The sequence below is a fragment of the Pipra filicauda genome, unplaced genomic scaffold (genome assembly GCF_003945595.2).
Source record: "Pipra filicauda isolate LSUMZ 115617 unplaced genomic scaffold, ASM394559v2 scaffold97_size2427393_pilon, whole genome shotgun sequence".
Lineage (NCBI taxonomy): Eukaryota > Metazoa > Chordata > Aves > Passeriformes > Pipridae > Pipra > Pipra filicauda.
Genome location: NW_024105175.1, coordinates 445,627 through 467,660, shown reverse-complemented (window position 1 = coordinate 467,660; position 22,034 = coordinate 445,627). Strand labels below are relative to the sequence as shown.

At 47.0% G+C, this 22,034-nt stretch overlaps 1 protein-coding gene and 1 long non-coding RNA gene across 2 annotated transcripts; one reads left to right on the top strand and one right to left on the bottom strand.

Annotated features, from left to right (window-relative positions):
* The first annotated feature begins 4,153 nt into the window (after positions 1-4,153).
* Positions 4,154-6,404, top strand: POU4F1 (POU class 4 homeobox 1). Its single transcript, XM_027721126.2, has 2 exons — positions 4,154-4,473; positions 5,343-6,404. The coding sequence occupies exons 1-2, from the start codon at positions 4,351-4,353 to the stop codon at positions 6,390-6,392; spliced, it is 1,173 nt and encodes a 390-aa protein (XP_027576927.1). The 5' UTR covers positions 4,154-4,350; the 3' UTR covers positions 6,393-6,404.
* A 7,847-nt stretch (positions 6,405-14,251) lies between these two features.
* LOC120322504 lies at positions 14,252-21,562 on the bottom strand. The gene is made up of 3 exons (XR_005562267.1): positions 21,522-21,562; positions 15,751-15,849; positions 14,252-14,443 (listed from the first exon to the last, which is right to left on the bottom strand). It is a non-coding gene; the product is annotated as an uncharacterized LOC120322504 (long non-coding RNA).
* Positions 21,563-22,034: the final 472 nt, after the last annotated feature.

The window sequence follows — 22,034 nt, the reverse complement described above, 5'->3', positions numbered from 1 at the left end:
TTTGGTGAAATAAAAATATCCAGAAGGTTTAGAGTGAGTCGTGAGATCCACATTAACATTTTTTTAAAAGTCGAGATACACAGCAAACTATGATCAGACGTTAATACTTAATATCATAAACTTTAGTATATTTATCTTTGGGGAATCCTAAAAGAGAAATCAAATACAATGGGTTACAGTAATTAATTTATAAATCGTTTCACTGTGGGAATAAGGGGTTACTTTATTACTTTCTCGAGATAGGTTGTTCAGTCAATTAAGGAAATCTGCCTATTTCTTGCATTTGAAGCCGGATAAAACTGCGGGAGACATGTAAATGCGTTATATATATATATCTATATGCCTCCTTCGCTTTACTGAGCATCTCGGGCCATAAAAGTAGGGCTACAGCATGGTCGTGTCGCCAATGAACTCGCTCCTCAAAGCCTGCGAGTTTATTGCCATCAGTATTCATGAGGCTGGACGTACCCACGAGGAATAGAAATAAGAGCGAACATTAAGATAAAATCTATTACCAGGCCCGTGCGATTCTGAGCCTGGCTCAAGCCGTCTGCTCGGGGAGCTGGCTGTGTGTGGTGGGGAGAGGAGGGGCCGCCGAGGGCTGGTGACATGGGCGGCTGATCCCCGGCGTGCCCAGGGGAATCCCCCTGGGCAGCAGCCCCTGCACTCGGTGTAGGGGAGCAGAAGGGCTACGACGCTGGAGCGGGAATTAAGGTCGGGCTCTAATTTTGAGCGTTGCTTTAAAAGTTAGCGTGAAGTTAGTGCTTCACCTCTTCATAAAAAAAATTTAAAAAAAAAATTGTTCCAAGGACTGCGAAGGGAAGTTTTACCTCCTGGACTTGATAGGTGACAGACCAAGCAGTGCCCTAAAACCCTCTTGTTCTGCTCCTCCCTTCTCCCGAAAAATTAGACAGAGGGAAATCTTGGCTGCAAGTCCATACGGAGGCTTCTGCCTCCGGGGCAGCAGGAGGGAATGGGCGGGGGCCGGCGGCAGCCTCCCCAGGAGGCACCAGCAGCCCGCCTCCTCCCCGGGGTCCGGAGGCTTTGCCAGCCCCGTCCCTCGGGCAGCCGCGGTGACAGAGGCCCGAGCAGTTTCTGTGACTGGAGCGAGGAGCCTTTGAGAGGGGGTGTCTCTCCAGCCGGGCGGGACTGCTTCATCCCCGAGGAGTATCCAGCAGGACGCATATCGCAAGCTGCAGAAACAGCGTGCCCACCCACAACCCGGCGTCCAGAAGACACTGGAGAGGTGGGACAGGACCCTTAGAACTTCTAAAGGTCCTCACCTCCTTAGCCTCCGGCTGGCGCTAGGGCGGAGGTGTGAGTGGGGCTGAATTCCCTGCCTTTCCGGCCGAAAAAAAAATAAGCCTGTGAACAGAAGGGGTCGTTTTAAAAGCACTGGCGGGGTTGAAGTTCCTCCAGCCAAGGAGAAAGTCTCGTCCAGCAGTACCTGCCCGAGCCTCCCATCCCCATCCCGCTGGTGGCTGCCTGCCCTCCCTGCCTGCCCTCGCTGCCTCGGCCCAACCCCTGCCAGCCCAGAGGTTAAAGACCCGGCCGCAGCGGCAAAGCAGGTCCCCGCTGTATGTGGGCATAAAAGGTCACCGCTTAGCCTGGAAATCCTCCTCTCGGCAGCCTTTGCCATCACTTGCACAATTTTCCCTCCTCTCAATGTTTTCCTTAGGGAAACCTGGTGTACTTGGCCTGACAGCATCCTGGAGAGCGGGGTACGCGCAGAGCCGCACTGACAAACACCCACGCATCCCAGGCGGAACAGCATTCCACTCCTTCCTCCAAGGGACGAGGACGTGATCACCACTATCTGTCTCCCTTCCCCGTCGGGGTCTGCCCAGGAGCCCCCTGGTGCGTGCCATGGGCTTGATCTCGCCGTTGAGTGGGAACGACAGGCTGCTCGGCTCGGGCCTTTCTCCTGCCTCTGGGCACTTTTCAGCAATTTTGGAGAAAAACGGTGATGTCTCCCGCTTTCCTACTGCTCCCCATCCCTTCCCCAGGTGGCTTTTCCTTTACAAGCCATGATAGCTTAGAAGTAGCTGGAATAAGTCATATAACTTTAAAAAAGAAAAAAAAAAAGAAATAAATACATATGAAGTATGGTTTGTCGATTCTGATACAATGATGTCGATAAATAAGGGGAATCCAAGCCCAGTTTCAAGTTACACCCTCTTCAGAGATGAAGTTGCATTCCGATACCCCAGGGGACGCAGTAATGGATGGAGACCTGGCTCCCCCTCGCACAAGTAATTCGCAGTCGTTCCCTCCTTCCTCCTGGACTGGCTGGGGAGCTAGGAAAGGGCTTATGAAGACAGATGTGGACTTCACCTGGGGTTGTGGCATGTGCTCTGTGTGTATGTGCATTCGAGTGTGTGTGTGTGCCTGTGTGCGCGTTTGCCTGCGTGCCATTTCGGCTGTGTTTATGCGCATAAATAAGAAGCGTTCAGGAGAAACAGAACAATTCCGTTGCACTCCCAGGCTGTCACATCCCTGATCCAAATATCCTGCTGCCTCTCCCCGCGGCTTGCCTGCCCGCAGCCCTGCCGGAACAAACAACGTAGCATCTGGTCAGTCACCGAGGGACGGCTCCAGCGTGCCCCAGGGGACAGGATTCACCTTGGGCCGTTCGCTAAGAATCCACATTAATCTCGCAGGCACAGTAGCAGATTCACTGCTTCCACAGTTTTGCCTCCAACTCCATAAACAACTCCAAGAAAAAACTGAATCTACTCTAAAACGGAACATAATAGTGCACTATTAACCCTGGTGTGAACCCTTAACTGGTTCAAATGCAAGAGTATTCAAAGAATAAACCACTGAAACGGGAGGGAGAGGAGAGAAGAGAGAAAAATGCAGAGAAAGATATGAAGGAACGAAGGGAGGGAGAAAGGGAGAGAGAAAGGAAGAGAGAGAGAGAAAGAAAGAGTGAAAGAAAGAAAGAAAAAAAAGAAAAAAGAAAGAATAAAGAAAAAGAAAGAAAGAGAGAAAGAAAGATAGAAAGAAAGATAGAAAGATAGAAAGAAAGAAAGAAAGAAGGAAAGAAGGAAAGAAGGAAAGAAAGAAAGAAAGAGAGAAAGAAAGAAAGAAAGAAAGAAAGAAAGAAAGAAAGAAAGAAAGAAAGAAAGAAAGAGAAAGAAAAGGAAAGAAAAAGAAAGAGAAAAAGAAAGAAAAAAGAAAGAAAGAAAAGAAAGAAAGAAAAGAAGGAAAGATTCTGTTTGTGATTGTTTTCTGCTTCAGGCCACGCCAGTGAAACTTGAGTTTTCCCACGGAGCGGAGTTGGGGCTGGGTAGCAGGAGGAGATGCACAGTCTCACCTCAGCGGCGCTGCCCGTGCAGAGCGCACACGCACACACGCCCCGCGTGGGCGCAGCGGCTGTCACCCGCGGCACCTGGAACAGCAGTATGTTCACTAAAACTACGCGAGGTGAGGGGAAATTAAATTACAGGGAAAACCATAGTCTCTGAGCGGTTCAAACAAATGTCTACCACCGCAGTTCTTCTCCAGGAGCCGGTGTACATTTCGCGGCAGGAGCGGGGAGCGGCCGGAGGACGCCCCTTTCTGTGACGGGGCTCCGCAGCGCGGAGGGGCAGCGCACCTTTGTGTTTCAGTGCTGGGGGCCGGGCTGGTTCCCCCCGCCGCTCCGAGGGCAGAGAAGGGGCGCCCTGCCCCGCACCCCGCCCATCCCCGCCCCATCGGGGCGCCCCGGGCCGCGCCGGCGGCCGCGCAGCGCGCACGTGTGGCAGCCACAGGTGCCGCAGCCGCCGGTGCTCGGTGTCGTTCTCTATAAGAGCGGCCCCGCCGCCGCCGCCCCGGCGAGACGGGCGAGGGCTGCGGGAAATGCAACAAGGCGCGAGGAGGCAGGGAGCGGGGGCGGCGGGAGGAAAAGAAGAAGGAGGAGGAGGAGGAGGAGGAGGAGGAAAAGGAGGAGGGAGAAGGGGAAGGAGAAGGGGGGGAGACAGCTGATGTCTGTCAAAGCCGGAGCCGCGCTCTCGCGAGAGCCCGCCCGGCGGTAGCCACGGGATGCGGGGCTCAGGTGCGGGCAGAGCGCAGCGCAGCGCGCCCGGCGCCGGGCAGCGGCAGGCAGAGGACTGAGAGAGGGAGGGAGGGAGGGAGTGAGGGAGACGGCGGGGGCCGGAGGGAGCCTCGCCGCCCGCTCGCCCACCCACCCCAGCCCCGGCCACCGCGGCAGCAGCGGCGGCGGGGGCAGGGTCCGCTGCGGCACCGCCGCCACCACCGGCTCCGTCACCGCTGTCAGCGGCTTCCCCCGGCGGGAGGAGAGAGCCCGGAGAGCACTTTTCCCCCGACTTTAGGAGTGTTTGTGGATTTACATGCCAAGCCTTCAAGATGATGTCCATGAATAGCAAACAGCCGCATTTTGCCATGCATCCCACCCTACCTGAGCACAAATACCCCACTCTACACTCCAGCTCGGAAGCAATAAGAAGAGCATGTCTACCAACTCCACCGGTAAGGGATAGATAGCTGCAGCTCTCTTCTTTCTTTCTTTCTCTCTTTCTCTCTTTTTTACACACGCACGCACTTTTCTTTCTTTCTCTCTCTCTCTTTTCTGTATACTGCATGTATGTGTATGTGCATTAATAAAAAAACGCTGCGAGGCACATTTTGACAAGCGGCGCTTAATGTTTTTTTCATGTCTTCCTCTGCAATCATCTGAGCGCCTGTGATCTTTTTTGAAAGCGGTGTTCACACGAGTCTCCGACTTCATCCACTTTCTGTATTAATTTTTATGACTCGGCCTCTGAAAAGGAATGCGTTTTATGTGCTCTTGTGTTTGACACAATTCCCCAGCTGAGAGTTACAGATCCGTTTCTTCTCCTCCTTTCTTTTCTCCTTTCGTTCCATTTCTCTCCTTTCAATTTATTTTTTCCCTTCACTCCCTCCTCCTCTCCTTTTCGGATTCCCCCTTGCTTCCTGCCCTTTCTACTCTTCGCCTCTTCTTTTCCTCTTTTGCTCTCTCCTTGCTTTCCCCCCACCCCCCGCACTCCCCCCTCCATTATTGTACCCCATCCCCTGTTTCTCCTCACTTCCCCGTGCTGTCGCCTGCTATACCACGCTTCCCTAACCTCTTGGCTCCCCACCGCCACCACCCCGTGCCCCTTTACACGCTCATCCTACTGTCGGCTCCCCGCCCGTACGATCACCCCAACTTTGCCCACCTCTCACTCCCCTCCATCAACTTTCCACCTCCTTTCCCACGGCGCTCCCGCAACCCCACGCTCGCCCCCGCCCGTCCCTTTCCCCCTCCGTGCTTTGCCCCATCTCTGCCCCCTTGCCCTTCTCTCCCTGCACCCCGCTCTGTTTTGTGTCTCCTGCAGCTGCAGAGCAATATCTTCGCCAGCCTCGATGAGACCCTGCTGGCGCGGGCCGAGGCTCTGGCCGCCGTCGACATCGCTGTCTCTCAGGGCAAGAGCCACCCGTTCAAGCCCGACGCCACATACCACACCATGAACAGTGTGCCCTGCACCTCCACCTCCACCGTGCCCCTGGCACACCACCATCATCACCACCACCACCATCACCAGGCGCTGGAGCCCGGCGACCTCCTCGACCACATCACCTCCCCGTCCCTCGCGCTCATGCCCGGCGGCGGCGGCGGCGGAGGCGGCGGCGGCGGCGGCCACGACGGGGCGGGCGGCGGCGGCGGCGGGGCCGGCGGCGGCGGGGGCGGCGGCGGCGGCGGCGGAGGCGGCGGCGGCCTCATCTCCACCTCGGCCCACCCGCACTCGCACATGCACGGTCTGGGCCACCTCTCGCACCCGGCCGCCATGAACATGCCGTCGGGGCTGCCGCACCCGGGGCTGGTGGCCGCGCACCACGGGGCCGCGGGGCAAGTGGCCTCGGCGGCGGCGGTGGTGGGGGCGGCCGGCCTGGCCTCCATCTGCGACTCGGACACGGACCCACGAGAGCTGGAGGCCTTCGCCGAGCGCTTCAAGCAGCGCCGCATCAAGCTGGGGGTGACCCAGGCCGACGTGGGCTCGGCTCTGGCCAACCTGAAGATCCCGGGGGTGGGCTCCCTCAGCCAGAGCACCATCTGCCGCTTCGAGTCCCTCACCCTCTCCCACAACAATATGATCGCCCTCAAACCCATCCTGCAGGCCTGGCTGGAGGAGGCCGAGGGCGCCCAGCGGGAAAAAATGAACAAGCCCGAGCTCTTCAACGGGGGCGAGAAGAAGCGCAAGCGGACTTCCATCGCCGCCCCAGAGAAGCGCTCACTGGAGGCGTACTTCGCCGTCCAGCCCCGGCCCTCCTCCGAGAAGATCGCCGCCATCGCCGAGAAATTGGACCTCAAAAAGAACGTGGTGCGGGTTTGGTTTTGCAACCAGAGACAGAAGCAGAAACGGATGAAATTTTCCGCCACCTATTAGGGGCGGGCGGGAGGGGCGGCCCCAGCATCGGGGGCACCGGGGGGGGGGGGCCGGGCCGGGGCCGCGGGGGACGCCCACGCACCGCCACCGTCGCCTGAGACGCCGTGGGAGGCTCCTGGGGACCACGGGACGATGTAGAAACTAAAGGCGAACTAGTCGGGGAGAGGGGGGGGGGGTGTGCGTGTGTGAGGGGGGTGCGCTATCAATTATTAAAACAAAAAAGACACCGGGACATCAACGAGAAGAGGAGAGAGGAGGTAAAAACGCTTTGGAAACCCACGGGGGTCACTTCTGCGGGCCCATTCCCCCTCTACCCCCCACCCCTGACAGAAAGCGGGAGAAAGCGCAACTTAAAGCGTAAACACACACAGACACACACCAATAAATACCGTGACAGCAACAACCACAAACCGAGAAACCTAAGTCACAACTTTCCGAAGGAAAACAAAACCGACCAACAAACCCGGAAGGCGAAACTGTCGGTGATGATGATACTACGTTTGGTTTGGGTCTTTTTTCATTACTTTATGCTTTTCTTTCTTTTCCTTGGCTTGGTAATGAATGAGGTCGGCGGTGGTTTGGTGTGGGGAACTTTTTCTTTGGTTGGCTTGGATTTGGGTTTTTTTTGTTTGTTTGCTTTGATATTTTTTTCTGGGTTTTTCTTGTTTGTTTGTTTGTTTGTTTTTCCTCAAACGCGGTTTTGCGCGAGGCTTTGGCGATGGGTCTTGTCTGTGGCGGGGGAGCGGTGCGAATGGGACAGGGGCCGGGGCCGGGGGAGCCGCCGTAGCCCGACGGGATAGCCGGTCCTCCCAAAGCTCGGGAGCGGTCTCTTTCCGTTGTTGCCTCAATAATCCTAGCTAGCTCAATGAAAACAAGAAAAAAAAAAGTTACTCCACAGCCCCTTTGTTCCTCCTCCCTCGCCTGCGTGGTTTGCGTTTCCAGCTGTGTCCAAAGACAGGTCCCTCTTTCTGCAGAGATGCATCTGGAGGCAGATGCCAAACCTGCCAGAGCGGGGATGCTCTGCAAAAGATTATGTTCAGACTCATTAATGCTCGTGGTTAAGTATGTCCTCTCCTCTCCCTCCCTCCCCGCTGCTCCCAACCCTATGCCCCCCGGCATCCCTACCAAATATGCAGGATTTAGGTTAAGGTCCTTCCTTGTTTTTTCCGAGGGCTGAGGGTTATTGCACCCGGTAGGCAAAGGAAATCACCAGTTTGAAATGGGTTTGAAATAACATTTGTTTCTGAGGGGTCTGCATGTTAGGAACAAACACGGAACAAAAAAAATTTGGGCTTAAAAATTTTTTATTGTAAATAATAAACGTTATGTAGAGGATGGCTTTTGGGAGGGGTGTGTGGGGTTCAATTTGCACTATCACAGTCTCCTGGATTGGAAGCGATGATGTTATACCATAAAAACAATGCTGGTAGTACTAATAACTATCAAAGTGCGTTACATATCTCGCGAGTTGAAAACAAACAAAAAAAATATCAGGGCTTGTTAGGTAAAAAGGGCAGTGACGTGCAGAAGCCTTCGCTGATTCTGGCTTTTGCAGAGAGACTGCTAAGGCTTTCAAGTAACAAGGAATTTCTGCAAAGAAAATACCATTCCGTTTAAATCAAAACAAACAATAGACTGAAATTATGCATGACATGACCTAAAAAAAAAAAAAAAAAAAAAAAAAAAAAAAAGAAAAGGAAAAGAAAAAAGGAAAAAAAGGCATAGAAAGATCCGTGTTAAAGTCTCTATATTATTTATTTATTTATCTATTTATTTTATTATTAATATTATTATTATTATTTCGTGTATCATTGTTTGCAGCGCAAACATTCTATGCATTTTGAAACTGAGCACTAAATAGACTAGCTTCTGGTAGAATCTTTTGTGGATGGTGTAATCTCACAGTTTAACTGCCTGTTTTCACCGAAAACACAAACGTTCTTGTCACGTTCTTGTATTTAGAATTAAAAGAGGAAAGAAAAAAAAAAGGAAGAAAAACGGGAAAAAAAGATAAGAAAGACGATTGTAAATATTTTCTTTAATGCACAAAACAACATAAAAGGGTTACAAACTGCAACCACGTGTGGATCCTAAAATGTCTCACTGAATAATCTACCTGTCCATGTATGTTTGCTGAGCTTTCTCCTTGGTTGTGTCTTTACTCTATTACTTTTATTTCTATCAGAAATATTTCTGTATGCCAAAATACAACAGGGAGATGCGTCCCAGCATACTTACAAATAAAACAAACGTGAAAACAGAATAGTTACTATTATTATTGGGTGCATTTTAAAAAAAATATTTCCGAGACACGGCTGGTAAATTCAAGGTATGGCCGTTAGATGATAAGACTAATTCTACCAAAAAGAAAATAGTGAGAGATGTATTTTTCTGCTTAAATCCAGAAATCATTACTTTGAGATAGCTCTTATGTGAAAATCGGTGCTCCGAATAAAATTAACTATATATTAGCTGCGTGTGTTTCTTGAAATTTATTCTATAACTGCAGAATATAAATCAAAGTAAAATTTTAAGAAGGACTTCTGAAGTATTTCTTTTCAGTGTGCTGGAAAGGATTATGCACCTACAAAATATGTATAAAGAAGAAAAGCTTGGGTGGTTTCAGGTTTATATGTTGTTCTGACTGGCCTAATTGCACTTAATTATGTAACAAGATACTTTATTTTTATTTTGGGTTAATAAATATGAAAATCCTAAACTGATCTCTCCTTATGTTGTGAATGCAATTGTTCATTAGGAACGTATAGGATGCCACCTACTGCTTCAAGTGATCAAAGAACCTCTTTCTATTTTCTGATGACCTGTGACTACATCAGATGCCAAATGTAAAAAGTTACTTAATAGCTGGGATTATTTCTTCTGTAGACATATTTTAGCCAAATCTTTTTTAATTTTGCCGGTAAATCTGTGAATCAAGACACGTGATGTTCAGAAGAGAATAATACGTTCAAAAAAGCTGTGATTTTAAACAACTGTTGATGTTAAAAAATAAGCACTAAAGGTATTTTTAAAAAACCATAGATCTCATCCACCGGAAATTACCTTGTTTCTGTTGTTATTGACTTGAAATGTCATCAGAATTTTTAATAAATGCATTTGTAAAAATATTATTTTATAGAAAAGTATTACCGGGTATCATTTTTTGGAGAGTCAGGAATGAACAAATAAAAATAATAACAAATGTGGGGTTTTCTTTTTCATCAGTCCCAAACGATTGAAATGTTGCAAGCGATACCACATTTGTATCATACAGTAATGACCGATGTATGTATTGAAAAGCTGAGGAGTTTGTTTTGTAATAAGTACAATCCTTATCGAGTACAAAGAAAAAATAATATGTTAATAAAACAGATGGTGAAAATAAAAGCTTTGCAGGGTTTCCTATTTTTCATGGTAGGAAACTGTGCAAAACCGGAACGTCCTGCTTTCTGTCAGATGAATCTGAATAGTTCATAAAACCACAAAATGCTCGTGAGGCCTTTTTAATAAATGCCTTATTAAAAATATCAAAAGAAAAAATAGAGTGAAAGGAAGACAGGAAAAGAAAAAAGAAAGAAAAGAAAAGAAAAGAAAAGAAAAGAAAAGAAAAGAAAAGAAAAGAAAAGAAAAGAAAAGAAAAGAAAAGAAAAGAAAAGAAAAGAAAAGAAAAGAAAAGAAAAGAAAAGAAAAGAAAAGAAAAGAGGAGTATTTATAACGTCTAAACTAAGAACTGTTAAAACTTTTGCATCCGAGGAAAAAAGTAAGATAAAAGACGAAGAGGCATAACATGCGTTCGCATTTATTCCTCAACAGTTTGCAGCCTCTTGCATACAAAAGAGCAATTTGAGACCAAAAAAATACAGATATTCCCCCCCACCCCTTGTGCCAGGGGCCGACGCCTCTAATGACTCCTGCACTCCAGCCTGTTCCCCTTGCCGAGAACACCTCGGCCTTTTTCTCCACAACCCTTAAATGGCCTTTTTCTCCACAACCGAGGTATTTCGCCGCTTTCCTAGTGTGATTTTCCAGTCCTAAATCCGTGAGACCCGGTTTGGCTCCCGGATTTGCTGCCTAACACTTGCTCTCTGCTTGCTTTCAACTTAGATTAGGCCATCATAAGTGAGTAACAGACACCCACTGCCACGGTCGTATTGATTTTTACTCTCCTGTGATATTAAGACTAATTCGGTCCTGGTTCAACAAGTAAAAAGGCTCCCCAGAAGGAGAATGAAGTGTCCTACAGCACTGACTTTATGGTTTATGTGCCTCCCTCCCCGCCTCCCCGTGTTCCCCCTTTCCTCCGAAGAGAAATAGATTTGTCGAAAGATAATTATTTTAACTCTGACGGACTCGAGCACATAAAGCTTGATACCGCCAGTGGTGCCCTGTGTTATTCTGGCATTTCCCAAACGATTTTAAATCCCTCCAGTTATTTATATCTCGCTTTTCAGCCGGCGCTATTTTTTTTAAAGCTTTATTATATTTACCTGCTGATTCCAAAGCGGAGGCAAGCCTAATTGATTTTTAAAAGATCAGCAGCAGAATTCTAATCCGCTTGGGAACCTGTTTCCACCTGCCAGCCGAGGGTGTGATTATCGGTAATTATGTTATTTAAGAGTTGATAAAATAGCGGGGCGCGGCGCCGCCCGGGCCCCTTCCCCAGCCGGGGCGCGGAGGGGACCCAGGCGGGGAGAGCGGCGCGGCGGGGCCGCCGCCATCACGTGCGCCGCGGCAAACACAATTACGGGGCCGCTGTTAATAATTCATGGGCTGAGATTTAGAAAATTAATAAAATGAATTATAACAAGAGGCTAATTAAAAACTTTAGTAATTGTTGTCAAGACAGCTTGATGGGAGGCGTGCTGCACGACACTCCCTCCCCCCCCCCCCCCCCCCCCCCCCCCCCCCGCCGCTTCCCCTCCTTCTCCTTTCGGAAAGCTTTTTCTTTTTCCTCCTTTGCAACCCTTTCGCACCTGAAGGAGGCTCAGTTTGGGATAAAAGCAGTGGATGAATATATAGGTCAGCTGAATATATAGGTCCCAGAGATGAGACCGGGGTGGTAAAACTTCAAGCAAGTCTCTTCGTATAGTAGAAAGATAGATAGGCAGGCGGCTGGTGGGTGGGTGCGTAGATGGATGAATGAAACCCAGGGCTCAAAAGTTAATTTAAACTAAGATGTCACATATAAATCTTTGAAGAGGCAGCAGTAGCAGAAAGCACGCCTGCACCGAAGGGCCCCAGCCCCGTCGCCAGGAGGGCGAGCAGCGGCTGGGGGCGGGCAGGGGCAGGGAGAGCCCGCGGGCACGGTAACGCACTTTCCGCTTTGCTTCCGCACCACCGATGGCAGCAGCAGTCGGTGCGGGGCCCCCACCGCACCTCCTGCCTCCGCGGGGAGCGGAAGCGCCGCGGGATGCTCGCCCTCCCCAGCGGGATCCCTCTCCGCCTGCTGGTTTAAGACGCAACTTTGAGGCGGGCTCAGCGCGATGTTTCCGCGGGCAGAGGGGGCCGGGGATGTCGGTCCCTGCGCCGGTGCGGATTTATGGCGGTGTCACCAGTCAAGCCCTGCCCGGGAGCTCGCCGTGGCTGGTCGTCCAGAGGCAGCTGTGCATGCAAAATCTGCTTCCCAAATTGGAGTCATAGCCCCTCTGGGAAAGCAGGAGTCCTCCTTTGAACTGCATTTTAACTCCTTCAGCCTGCTTACCGAAGTATGCCAAAGCATCTCTAATTCTGTGGGGAAGCGTGGTTAAACACCTCTTTTTTTTTTTTTTTTTTTTTTTTTTTTTTTTTTTTTTTTTTTTAAATATAAAATTAAAATTTATCAGGAAGTCGGGGGTGGGGGGAATTAAAAAAATATGTTGTAAGACGTTAATCACTCTAAAAACTGAAGTATTTAAAAGGCTTTATATAAAAATTAATTTAATATTTTCTTAAAAAGACATTCGGCCCTGGTACGTTGAAGACAAATTGTAACTTCCCACTGATTTTCATAAGTGAGTCATAAAAGTCTCCAGAATGCCTCTTTGGGTAGGAATGCCAACCATCCCTCCTGCTCACACGGGCTCTAGCACGGGGCGGGTCTCGGTGCGGGGACAAACCACCCCAATCCCGGGTCCAGCAGCGGGAGCAGACACCAGCTCATGCTGCAAACACCGGGGTGCAGAGAAGGACCGAGGCGGTTTTTCATCCCTTGCCCGGGTAGAAGAAAGCAATTTAACATTGTGAGCCAGAGCTAGAAGATGTAAAAGTTGTGGGTGTGGCGGTTTTGGTTTTGTTTTAGTTAGTTTGTTTGTTTGTTTTACTCTATTTTAAAAAAGGTGTTCCTTGACAAGAGGACAGCATGTTAACGTGAATGCATCTTCTTACGGGCTGCGCGGAAAGAAGACAAGGCGCTGATATACATAACTTAGCCCTTGATTATGGTCATTATGTAAACGGAATTACTAACAAAAGTTTGTTTGGTAACTAATTATAGCTCACTAAATCTCTGTCGCTCTTCACTTCAGCATAATGTATACAAACTTTTGTACACGCGGATCAGAATAAAACAAAGTGTTGACAGCATCCAGCAGTGGAAATTCACTTACACAAGACTTTTTTTTTCACTGAAGTGTTGACAATAAACATTTAATGAAGGCAGAGACTTGGATGTCTCCAGACAGTGTCAGAATACTTTAAACAGACCATTAGCATGGCTTCTTCTACTTCAAACAGAGCACACTATACCATAACATTATAAAAATACAAAGTATGAAACAAATAATCTGTTTATACAGATATTTTAAGCTGTTTTCACCAGCTCTGACATCCCCTGTATTTAGTATCAGAAACTTACTCATTTCAGATTACTCGCGCTTAAAAAATGTTAAATACAGTTAATGCAATATTAATCGCCCTTTGGTGATATAAAATGCAATATTTTCAGGCAGCTATTGAGCTTTTCTAGAGGAAGAGCTGATGAAAACAGTCACAGCTGAATAGTGGAGAGAAAAAAAGCTCTGTATTTATTGCTTTTGTTTGGCTTTTGGCTACAGAGACAGGAACATTCTAATGGGGTAAGGACATTTATTTTATCTGCAATCTATTGCTGCTAGAGCAGGAGTGGCAGATGGGGTTTGGTGTTATATTCACAGAGTAATTTAGAGCAAATCCTAATAACTAATAATGATTTATGTTAATTTCAATCACTTATGTGACTTTATTAAAGCACTGCTGTAAGAGGAATAGAAAGGGAGGGGGTGAGAGGAGAAACTGGAGAAAGACAAGCTGTGTCTGTCTGAAACCGAACCGCATGCTTGAAAGGTTGTTGTGGTGGGCTGCAGTGAAATTTTTGACGCGAGAAAGCAGGTTTTACTTATGAGACTCTATCGTCGGCACTAATTTCTTAAAAGAAAAGCCCCGTGTAGAAACCCCGTCCACCGACGAAGGGTAAAGCAAAATAGAGAGGGAGGAAGAGGAGAGCGTGCGAGAGAGACTCGTGTTATGCAAAATGTATTGATTGTGTGTGAGGAATCTGCGGTGCTGATGTTTTGGGCTTCCGAAAGAATAGAGGAGGTTCCTGGTGGAATAGCTAGGAAAACCCAGATGTACATACATCGTGCGAAACTTTTATTCTGGGGTTTTTTTCAGCGTGGTGGAGGTCTACAGTTCTCTACTTACGTTGCATCGGCTTTACTCCTCACCACACATCTCTAGGAGGCTTTTCCCCACGGGGTTTTATAGTCTTATTAGGAAAAAAGAAAATTACAATAAAAAAGTAGCTACAGCAATGAGCCTTCCGTATTTGCCCCTGTAATCTTCAGTTTCATTAGCAACTGATAATACTGAAATGTGCACACATAAACACAGGAGCACACGTCGTCGTGTGTGCATTGAAAGGAGAGATATTTGCAAAAGCCAGCAAACCTCAAAACAGCTAGCGCTGCTCTGCGTAAGGTCGGTTTGATGTAGGTGAGAAGAGTACTTACACTATTTTGAAAGGGAGGTGCTCTTTGCTTCTGGCAATTTACTTTCCCAGGTACCTTTATACGTTTTTCTGCCTTAAGGCACACAGTCTGAAAGTAAAACAACATCAAAGCTCCTTATTAACACTATTTTCCTGAAATCAGAAGATGAAGCTATCTGAAACGTTTAATCTGGTGTTAGCATTTATTTCCCAACAAAACAGCCAGAACAAAGTTCCAAAGAGTCGGGACAGTTATCTTCAGGAAAATAAAAGGCAAAATGCAGGGAGTGATGTATGTTTCTGCCAGAATCCTTGAAATGGATTAAACAAACTTTAGGTTTTGCTGCATTCTAAAGCCACTCTTTTGTTTAATATAATTCCACCCTCCTAATATCAGATCTCTTCCTCACTGCCAGGTGCAATGGATGCGAGTTTCTAAACTTTTGGGTCATTTGCAAAAATGTCTTTTCTGCACTATAAATGCGACCGAGTTCTACACAAGGCGATTTTTGAGTACTCTGTGGTAAAGGATTTATACATATAGCAATACCTTTTTTTCCTGGAATTAAAAAAAAAAAAAATATATATATATAAAAAAAAAAAAAGGGAGGGAGGTAGATCCCTATATTATGCGCAAGGAGTAATGTCGATGTTGCTTTCCACCTCTCCGTTTGAAAGCGGCGCAGGACTTTCAAATCCGCCTGTGCGTGCACGCCTGCTTTTTGAACCCTGTCACGGCGGAGGCGCCGCGGGCGGGCTGCGCGCAGGCGGAGCGGAGCGGCGGCGCTTCAGCACAGCGGAGAGCTCCAGCGGGGCCGCGGCGGGCGGTGCGGTCCAAGGGAAGGCTGTCTGTCTGTCTGGCTCTCTCTCTGTCCGTCTGTGGCTGCACAGAAGCCTGTAATATGTTAATGGCCGTAGGGTATGCCTGAGGTACCATCTCAAGCTGCTTCGCACACCATATGTCAGGCCGTTAGCCACATGGATCTATTAATCAAAGGGAGAGAGAGAGAAGAGGAGAGAGGCGGCGGGGGAAGGGAGCTTTTCATACCCCACTGTATGTTGCTGTACACTTTCTCCTTTCATTTCTCTCAGATATAAAGACCCGGAGTACCTCGAACAGGCAGCTGTAATTCTCTTTTGATCTGCTCTTTTATACCCTCGTGTAACCAACTCAGGTCAGCCGGTAGCGAGATTTGAGGCAGGAGGGAGAAATGTGTCACGTTTCGCCTGGCAAAGGATTTGGTTTTAAAGTGCTACTCAACTTCTGTGACAAAGCGGATCTCTGTGTGCCCCTTCAGCCTTCTCCTTGCGGAGGGTGTCTCCGAGGGGAAGCCTTTTTCTAGCGAGCCAAACATCATCCCCCCTATAGACAGCCAGAGCTCTGGGCGTCCTCACCACTTTTATCTCCCCTATTACCTATTGCTGCACGTCATTTCTTCAAGGAAGGTTTGTCCCACGTGAGATCCACAAAAGTATTGAATCCGCAATATTACCGGGAGAAGGGGAAGAAGCAGCCTGTGTAAGAGAGAGGTGTAAAAGTCCTTTTGTACATAAATTTTTTGTGCAGCCCTCAAAACGGGACCACCTAAACTTCTGTGTTTCAGGCAAATAAAGGTGCCTTGATGTATCTAACGTCAAGGCTCAGCGCCCAAGAAGAGGCACTGGTCTGGTTTCTCAATTTTGTTTGGAGGATAGGGTTTTCGGGGGACTTTCTCTTCAGGGTTAGAATGAACGTGCTCACATGGGCTCCTCCTGAACCTTCTTGGCCAGTCCGTAGGTGACACGTCAGGGGCACTCGGGGGCACAACTCAGACAATCGACATTTCCAACCCAATTCCGAGACCGCTGCCATTTTTAATTTTTTTTTTTTTTTTTAAATTATTATTTTATCTTTCACAGTGAATGAAGGAGAGTATTAAAGAGACTGACCTTTTGCTCAGGTACACGCCACATAAAGTTTTGAAATACTAGATTACTATAAAATGCTACAGCGGCTCAGGAAAGTTACTGAGCGGTGGAGGAGGGGAGAATGGGTTCACTTCAGTATGCTAGGATCCTGCAGTAGGGATCGTGGAGGTGGATGGGGCTGGTCTCCATGCCTGATCTCCAGGTCAAGTGACACGCATGGATGTGCTGTAAATGGTGAAAAAACACCCGAAGAAAGGAAAAGGACGTGGGCTACAGCAGGGACGCTTAACACGAGGACAAACTGTGTTTTTGCAGGCTTACACAAAAAGCACAGTATCCTGTAGCTGGTTGGAATTCCCTCTGTTGGTACAGGACACCACAGAGAGGCAAGTTAGAGGGAAAAGAGCTTGAGACAATTTCTGCCATTGCAAACACAGGATAGTAGCCCTATTGATATGTATTATATGGTAAAGTGCATAGGTTATGTTGAAGTCAACCTTACTTTTTAACATTTTTTTCCCCTTTTGGTGGCTGGAAAAATAATGAGTGCATCTGTGCTTACACCTACAGCTGGCACCCGTCTTCTGGAACCTATGCTTTAATACAGATTGCATTAAATCTGCAAAAATATGAATGCCTTCCTAAGCAATACTTTACATCAAGACAGAGGTAAATGCACGGGCTGAGTATCAGTTGATTCTGCATTTCCACCTAGCTAGGGAAAGGCTCTTATTACCTTTAAATTTTGGTGCACACACCACCCATCATTTTCTTCCTCTATTTAAAAGGTAACCCATATATCTGTCGTTTTAGGTTTCCAAAGACTCGTAACTTAATTCCTTCAGGCTATTCATCAGCACAGTAATTAAACTAGCAAATGGATGTAAATAAAGTGAAATTGGTTTCATGACAGATGAGCCAAAGAGGCCTCTGACATGAAACAAGCCAGGACAATAATTATTTCTGCACCGGGCTATATGAGGAACTCCATCTGGATTTATTAGGTGCTGCAAGTTATTTGCTGGGAGCAGGCAAGACAGGAGGACTCACTTTAATTTGACGGGATTTTTTTTCTCCTTTTTGCATCCTAAGTAGGTTACAGAAATAAAAATCTGGAATTAACTGTGGCAGTACTCTGGGAAACCTCTATCCAACGTAAAAACCCGGCAGTGAAAATAAGTAGTAGAAGAAAGACTTCCTATATAATTTCTTCCCAAATGCTAAATAGGAGAAAATCTACGTTAAAACTCTCCTCTCGAACTATGCCCTATTAAAAAATAATCCAGATCGCTGTGGCAGCCAGTGTATGCTTCTCTTTTCTACAAATATGCATATGAGACAGTGGAGGCAATAGAAAGAAGGCAAATTTGGAGATCTTGGGAATTCTGAAGAGCTTCTCTTAAAAAAATAAATAAATTATAATCTCAGCTAAATGGTGTCTGGTAAGATCCCCCTGCTTCCTCTGTCAAGAAAAAGTTTATAGCAGAGAAAGGGGCTGCAAAAGGGAGAGTATGGATTCCGCAAGGCTCAACTGTAATTGGAGCCATCAGGTCCAGCTTGGAGTGGAAGTAATATACAGAATAAATAAAAAAAGGGCTCTCACAGCAGGTGCAGATTAGTCCCTTTCCCCCTGAAAAGATTAGAAACTGACTGCTTTATGCTTAAACGTACTCTCAATTATTTAAGCGCCCCTTCGTGATTAGCAAGTAAAAGTAACGCTCCAAAGCGCTGAAGAAATGAAGCAAGGATAACATCGCTTTCGCCCAGCTCACGCAGGCTTTCCAGCACACGCCTTGCTCCCTGCCGGCTAACAACGCTCAGACCGGGGGACTCGCTTAGATACACACACCTGTAGGGTGGGAGGGGGGCTGGGGGAAAGGAGAGAGGAAGGGAAAAGGAGGGAGGGAACAGGTTCAGCGTGGTAGAGGTTCCACTGTCGAGGCTATGCAGGCTGCAGTCCAACCTTGTTTCATAGGCGATTGGAATCCGTGGGATTTTCGCAGGAATGCTGAACCCTCAACATCTTTTACACTGGGAAGGGGGAAAAAACCCCCAATCCTGCACCAAAATCCCAAACACACCTCCCCGCCCGTCAATCCGTGTCGTGTGTGTTTCCCCCCCCCCCCCCCCCAAAACTATTCTCTTTGAATGGGATGGAAATGAACCGAGGACGTCTGTGTTTGCATACGGCAGTTTGGTCAGGGTTCATATCTTTCTGCAATCAAATCAGAGGCGTTTTCCACCCTTCCTCATGGAAGGGACTGTGTTAACTGCAAAGCCGGGGAGAGATCCTAAAGGGACTGAAATCCCCTTATGTCTGAAGCTGTCCCTTTTAACACACACCAGACTAATTATTTAAAAGTTCTTGTAAAATTAGAAGACATAGCCCAGTCCTTTAATTAGAATACACTATGAATAGGGATAGCATATGGAGGCGAATGTCAAGAAGAGGGTGCCAGGGGCAGATCCTAGGAAATCTGTATTCATTTCTGCCTCCTGTTTGTTCAGTAATCTCTACCATCATAACTAAATCTTGGAGCACTGATGTAGTTCGAGTTGTTGTTGACTTAACGTCAAAATTCAATCACTGGGGGTTTTGCATCAGCCGGGCCACTTATTTGTCTAATAAATCCGTCATTTTGTAAGAAAAATATTTGAGCAGCCGTACTTGACCTCTTGGTATCCACAAGTCACATTTATTTCTACCAGTTTACGAATGCAAAATGGAGATGATCATCTTAATGCCTCGAGGTACTGTGTTGATTTCTGATTGGATTTTAGATGGAAATGTCTATTTTAAATACCCCGTGATTAAATTGTACATATAATAGAATTTATGCCTCTTATGCCTCTTAAATCAAATTCTGGTTTGCAAACCCCGAATTTTTTTTTAAAGGAAATATTATTTAAGCATAAATTGTTTTCTTAAATGATTCGTGACACCCCCCGTTGTAAGATTTTATTATAGCCGGACATCTCTTTCACTGAAAAACTTATTTTGACCCTGGAGCGTTCGCATCTGATGAAAGGTGTTTGACAGGGGTAGGGTGGAAGTACACCCGTTTGCGAGCGCTGCCTGGCCCGTGACATCCCACGCTGGATGTTTTGCTTCTTGTTTTTATGCATAATTCTTCCGAAAAGGGGGCCATGTTGTACGAGTTTAATTGGAGTTGGGGAAAAATAACTTTCACGAGAGCTTTTGGGTTGGGGGAAGGGGAATGGGGACGGGAGGATGGGACAGAACAAGATCTGTGTCAGGTGAGGGGAGGTATGGGAGCCTTCCGTGGGGCCGGAGGCCGGCTCCAGCCACGGGCACATGTCCCCGGGAGCCGCGGCGTTGCCTCGCCCCGCCGGCTCTGCCTGCACCCCCCGCCCGGGCGTTCCCACACGGGACCCCCGGGGCGGGTCTCGCTGCGTCTCTCGCCTTGGAAAGCCCCCCTGGGGCCCTCCCTGCGGCGGGGCCCACGCCCTCCCCGGCCGGAGGGGAGCTCCTGCACGACCTGCTTTTGGGAAGGGGTGGGGAAAGGGCTTCTCTCCTTCAGCAGGCATCACCCCTCCCACCCTTTTCTGACTCCCAACCCTCGAGTTTTCCCCTTGGGCGGCTGCCGGGGTCTTTCTGTCTCCATGGAAATCTAAGGGGCGGCTGTCAGCCCGGGTAGCGGTCATTATTCCCGCATTAAAGCCAGCCATCGATTCGTTCCCCAGCACCCTCTCACGCCGGGAACACGAAGGGCCAGGCTAGAGCCGCCGGCCACGGGAGCGCTTGCCCGGGAGCGTGCCTCGACCGGCATCCCCTGTGAGTTCCTGCAGCAGTGCCCGACACGAGGAAGGGGGAAAAAGGGAAATATTTCAGCATATTGGAAATTTTAATGTTGGCTTGTAGGAATTAATGTAATGGGTCACGGTTATTAACAACTTATAAAGACTTAAATCAATATAAATTAATTTAATTATGATTTCTAATTGCATTATGCATGATCAATTTGAAACACTACATTAAAGATAATTAGAGCAGGGTGCTAGTCAGTAATCACTTCCTTTATAGCTTAATGAAAAGGAATGCCATGTATTACCTGTGGGGTGGATCCATGAAATAATATAAATGCTTATTTTCCAATAGAAAATAATTATATGTTTTAAAAGACATTTTAATTGCTTTATTGTAAGCACAGAATGGATTTGAACTTTTTAAATTGCCTTGCTTAAGTATTATTGGTGTTGACTGAAGTGCTGAGTCCATCTATTGATGACCCAAAGGAAGACTAACTTTTATGTAAAAGTATCATGCTGTCCTCAGAAGCTAGTGCCAAGAGGTCACAGTAGATGGAGGTCCTAGCTTAGCATAATGGGTTTAACATTTCCATGACATCATCAGGGAATCTGAAAAGGAGTCTGAGGATAATCAGAGTGGTCATTCAGAAGTAGAGTAAATATTTTATGAGAATATATAGAAGACAGGAAAGAAGGTGGTCAGAAAGGTGAATCTCTACTTCTTCATGCTCTATGAAGAAGGTTTTTTACTTGGTACCAATTTTGATTGAAAACTCATGTATCTGTAATACAAAAAAAAAGGCAGATCATGACCCTTGGAGAGGTGAATCCTTAATTGATTATTTATTTGTCCTGTGTATTGGCACTTACTCAGGGATCTGTTCCTACTTTAGCAGCAAAAGTTCATTTACTGTTAAAATTAAAAGCAACAACCATAAATGAATGCCTTGTAAATGGACACAGTGAGGCAGACTAATTGAAAATGCTTTCCCAATGATTAGCTTTATTTTCCTATCTTTGCCTGATAACTGAAGCAGTACTTGCAGCACACGTCTTGGTTAGACTCATTATATAATTCGTAGTTTTCAGAGTCGTAATGTGTAATTAGGGAAACTGAGATTTGAGGAGAACAATAAAGAACAGTAGCATATAATACCTACATTTTTCACAGCAAGACCTGTTTGAAGAATTTGCTTTCTTTTAAGGCCTGATTGAGACCTAGAAGCTTTGGGGCTCCTGAGGATAACACTATCTGAATAAAAAGGAGAAGTGAAAAGGAGAGCTTAAATGTCACCCAAGGATTATAGCCCTTTAAGGCTAAATTATTAGAAACATACTGATTTTAGTACTGAACCATGACTGCAGATGACTCTTTGGATAAAATGATTCCAGGGATATACAGCAGCTCTTTGTCATAAAGATTCCTGTTTAAAAGTGCACAATAGAGTAGCTATGCCCTCACTCCACCACATCCTGCAGAGGGAAAGTAGAGGCAGAAATAAGCTTACTTTGCATAAGAATTTCTAAGTATTCCAGTGAAGTGGGACAAACTGCAGGATGAGTCTGGTCATTCCCTCTGTTGTTCACAGTTTGAAATGATGTGGCCTCATACTGCCAAGATCCAGGGACAAGACCTGAAAGCAATTCAGGGAAAGGTTTTAAAAAGTACAGTTCTCCAAGCCCAAACTTGCTGTTTTTCTTAACAAAATAAAATAAAAAAAAAATCCTCCACAGAGGCCCTCGGTTCCTGCATGGAAAGTTCTGATATATTGGAATAGCAATAGATATATATGGAGTCTAACACCTCGAACTAAGGATGGGATATCAACGCAGCTTGAAATATCCAGGTGACAAATGCCTGATAAACACCAATGGAGACACATTCTTGTGGCTGCTGTGTCACTTCACCTGTGGTAACTATTACAGTTGTTGTGACTTTCTTGCATCCTGACCTCTCCTCTAAACAAAATTGATTTCCATGACTCAATCTCTTGTCATGAGTGAGGAGTCCCCCAGCATGA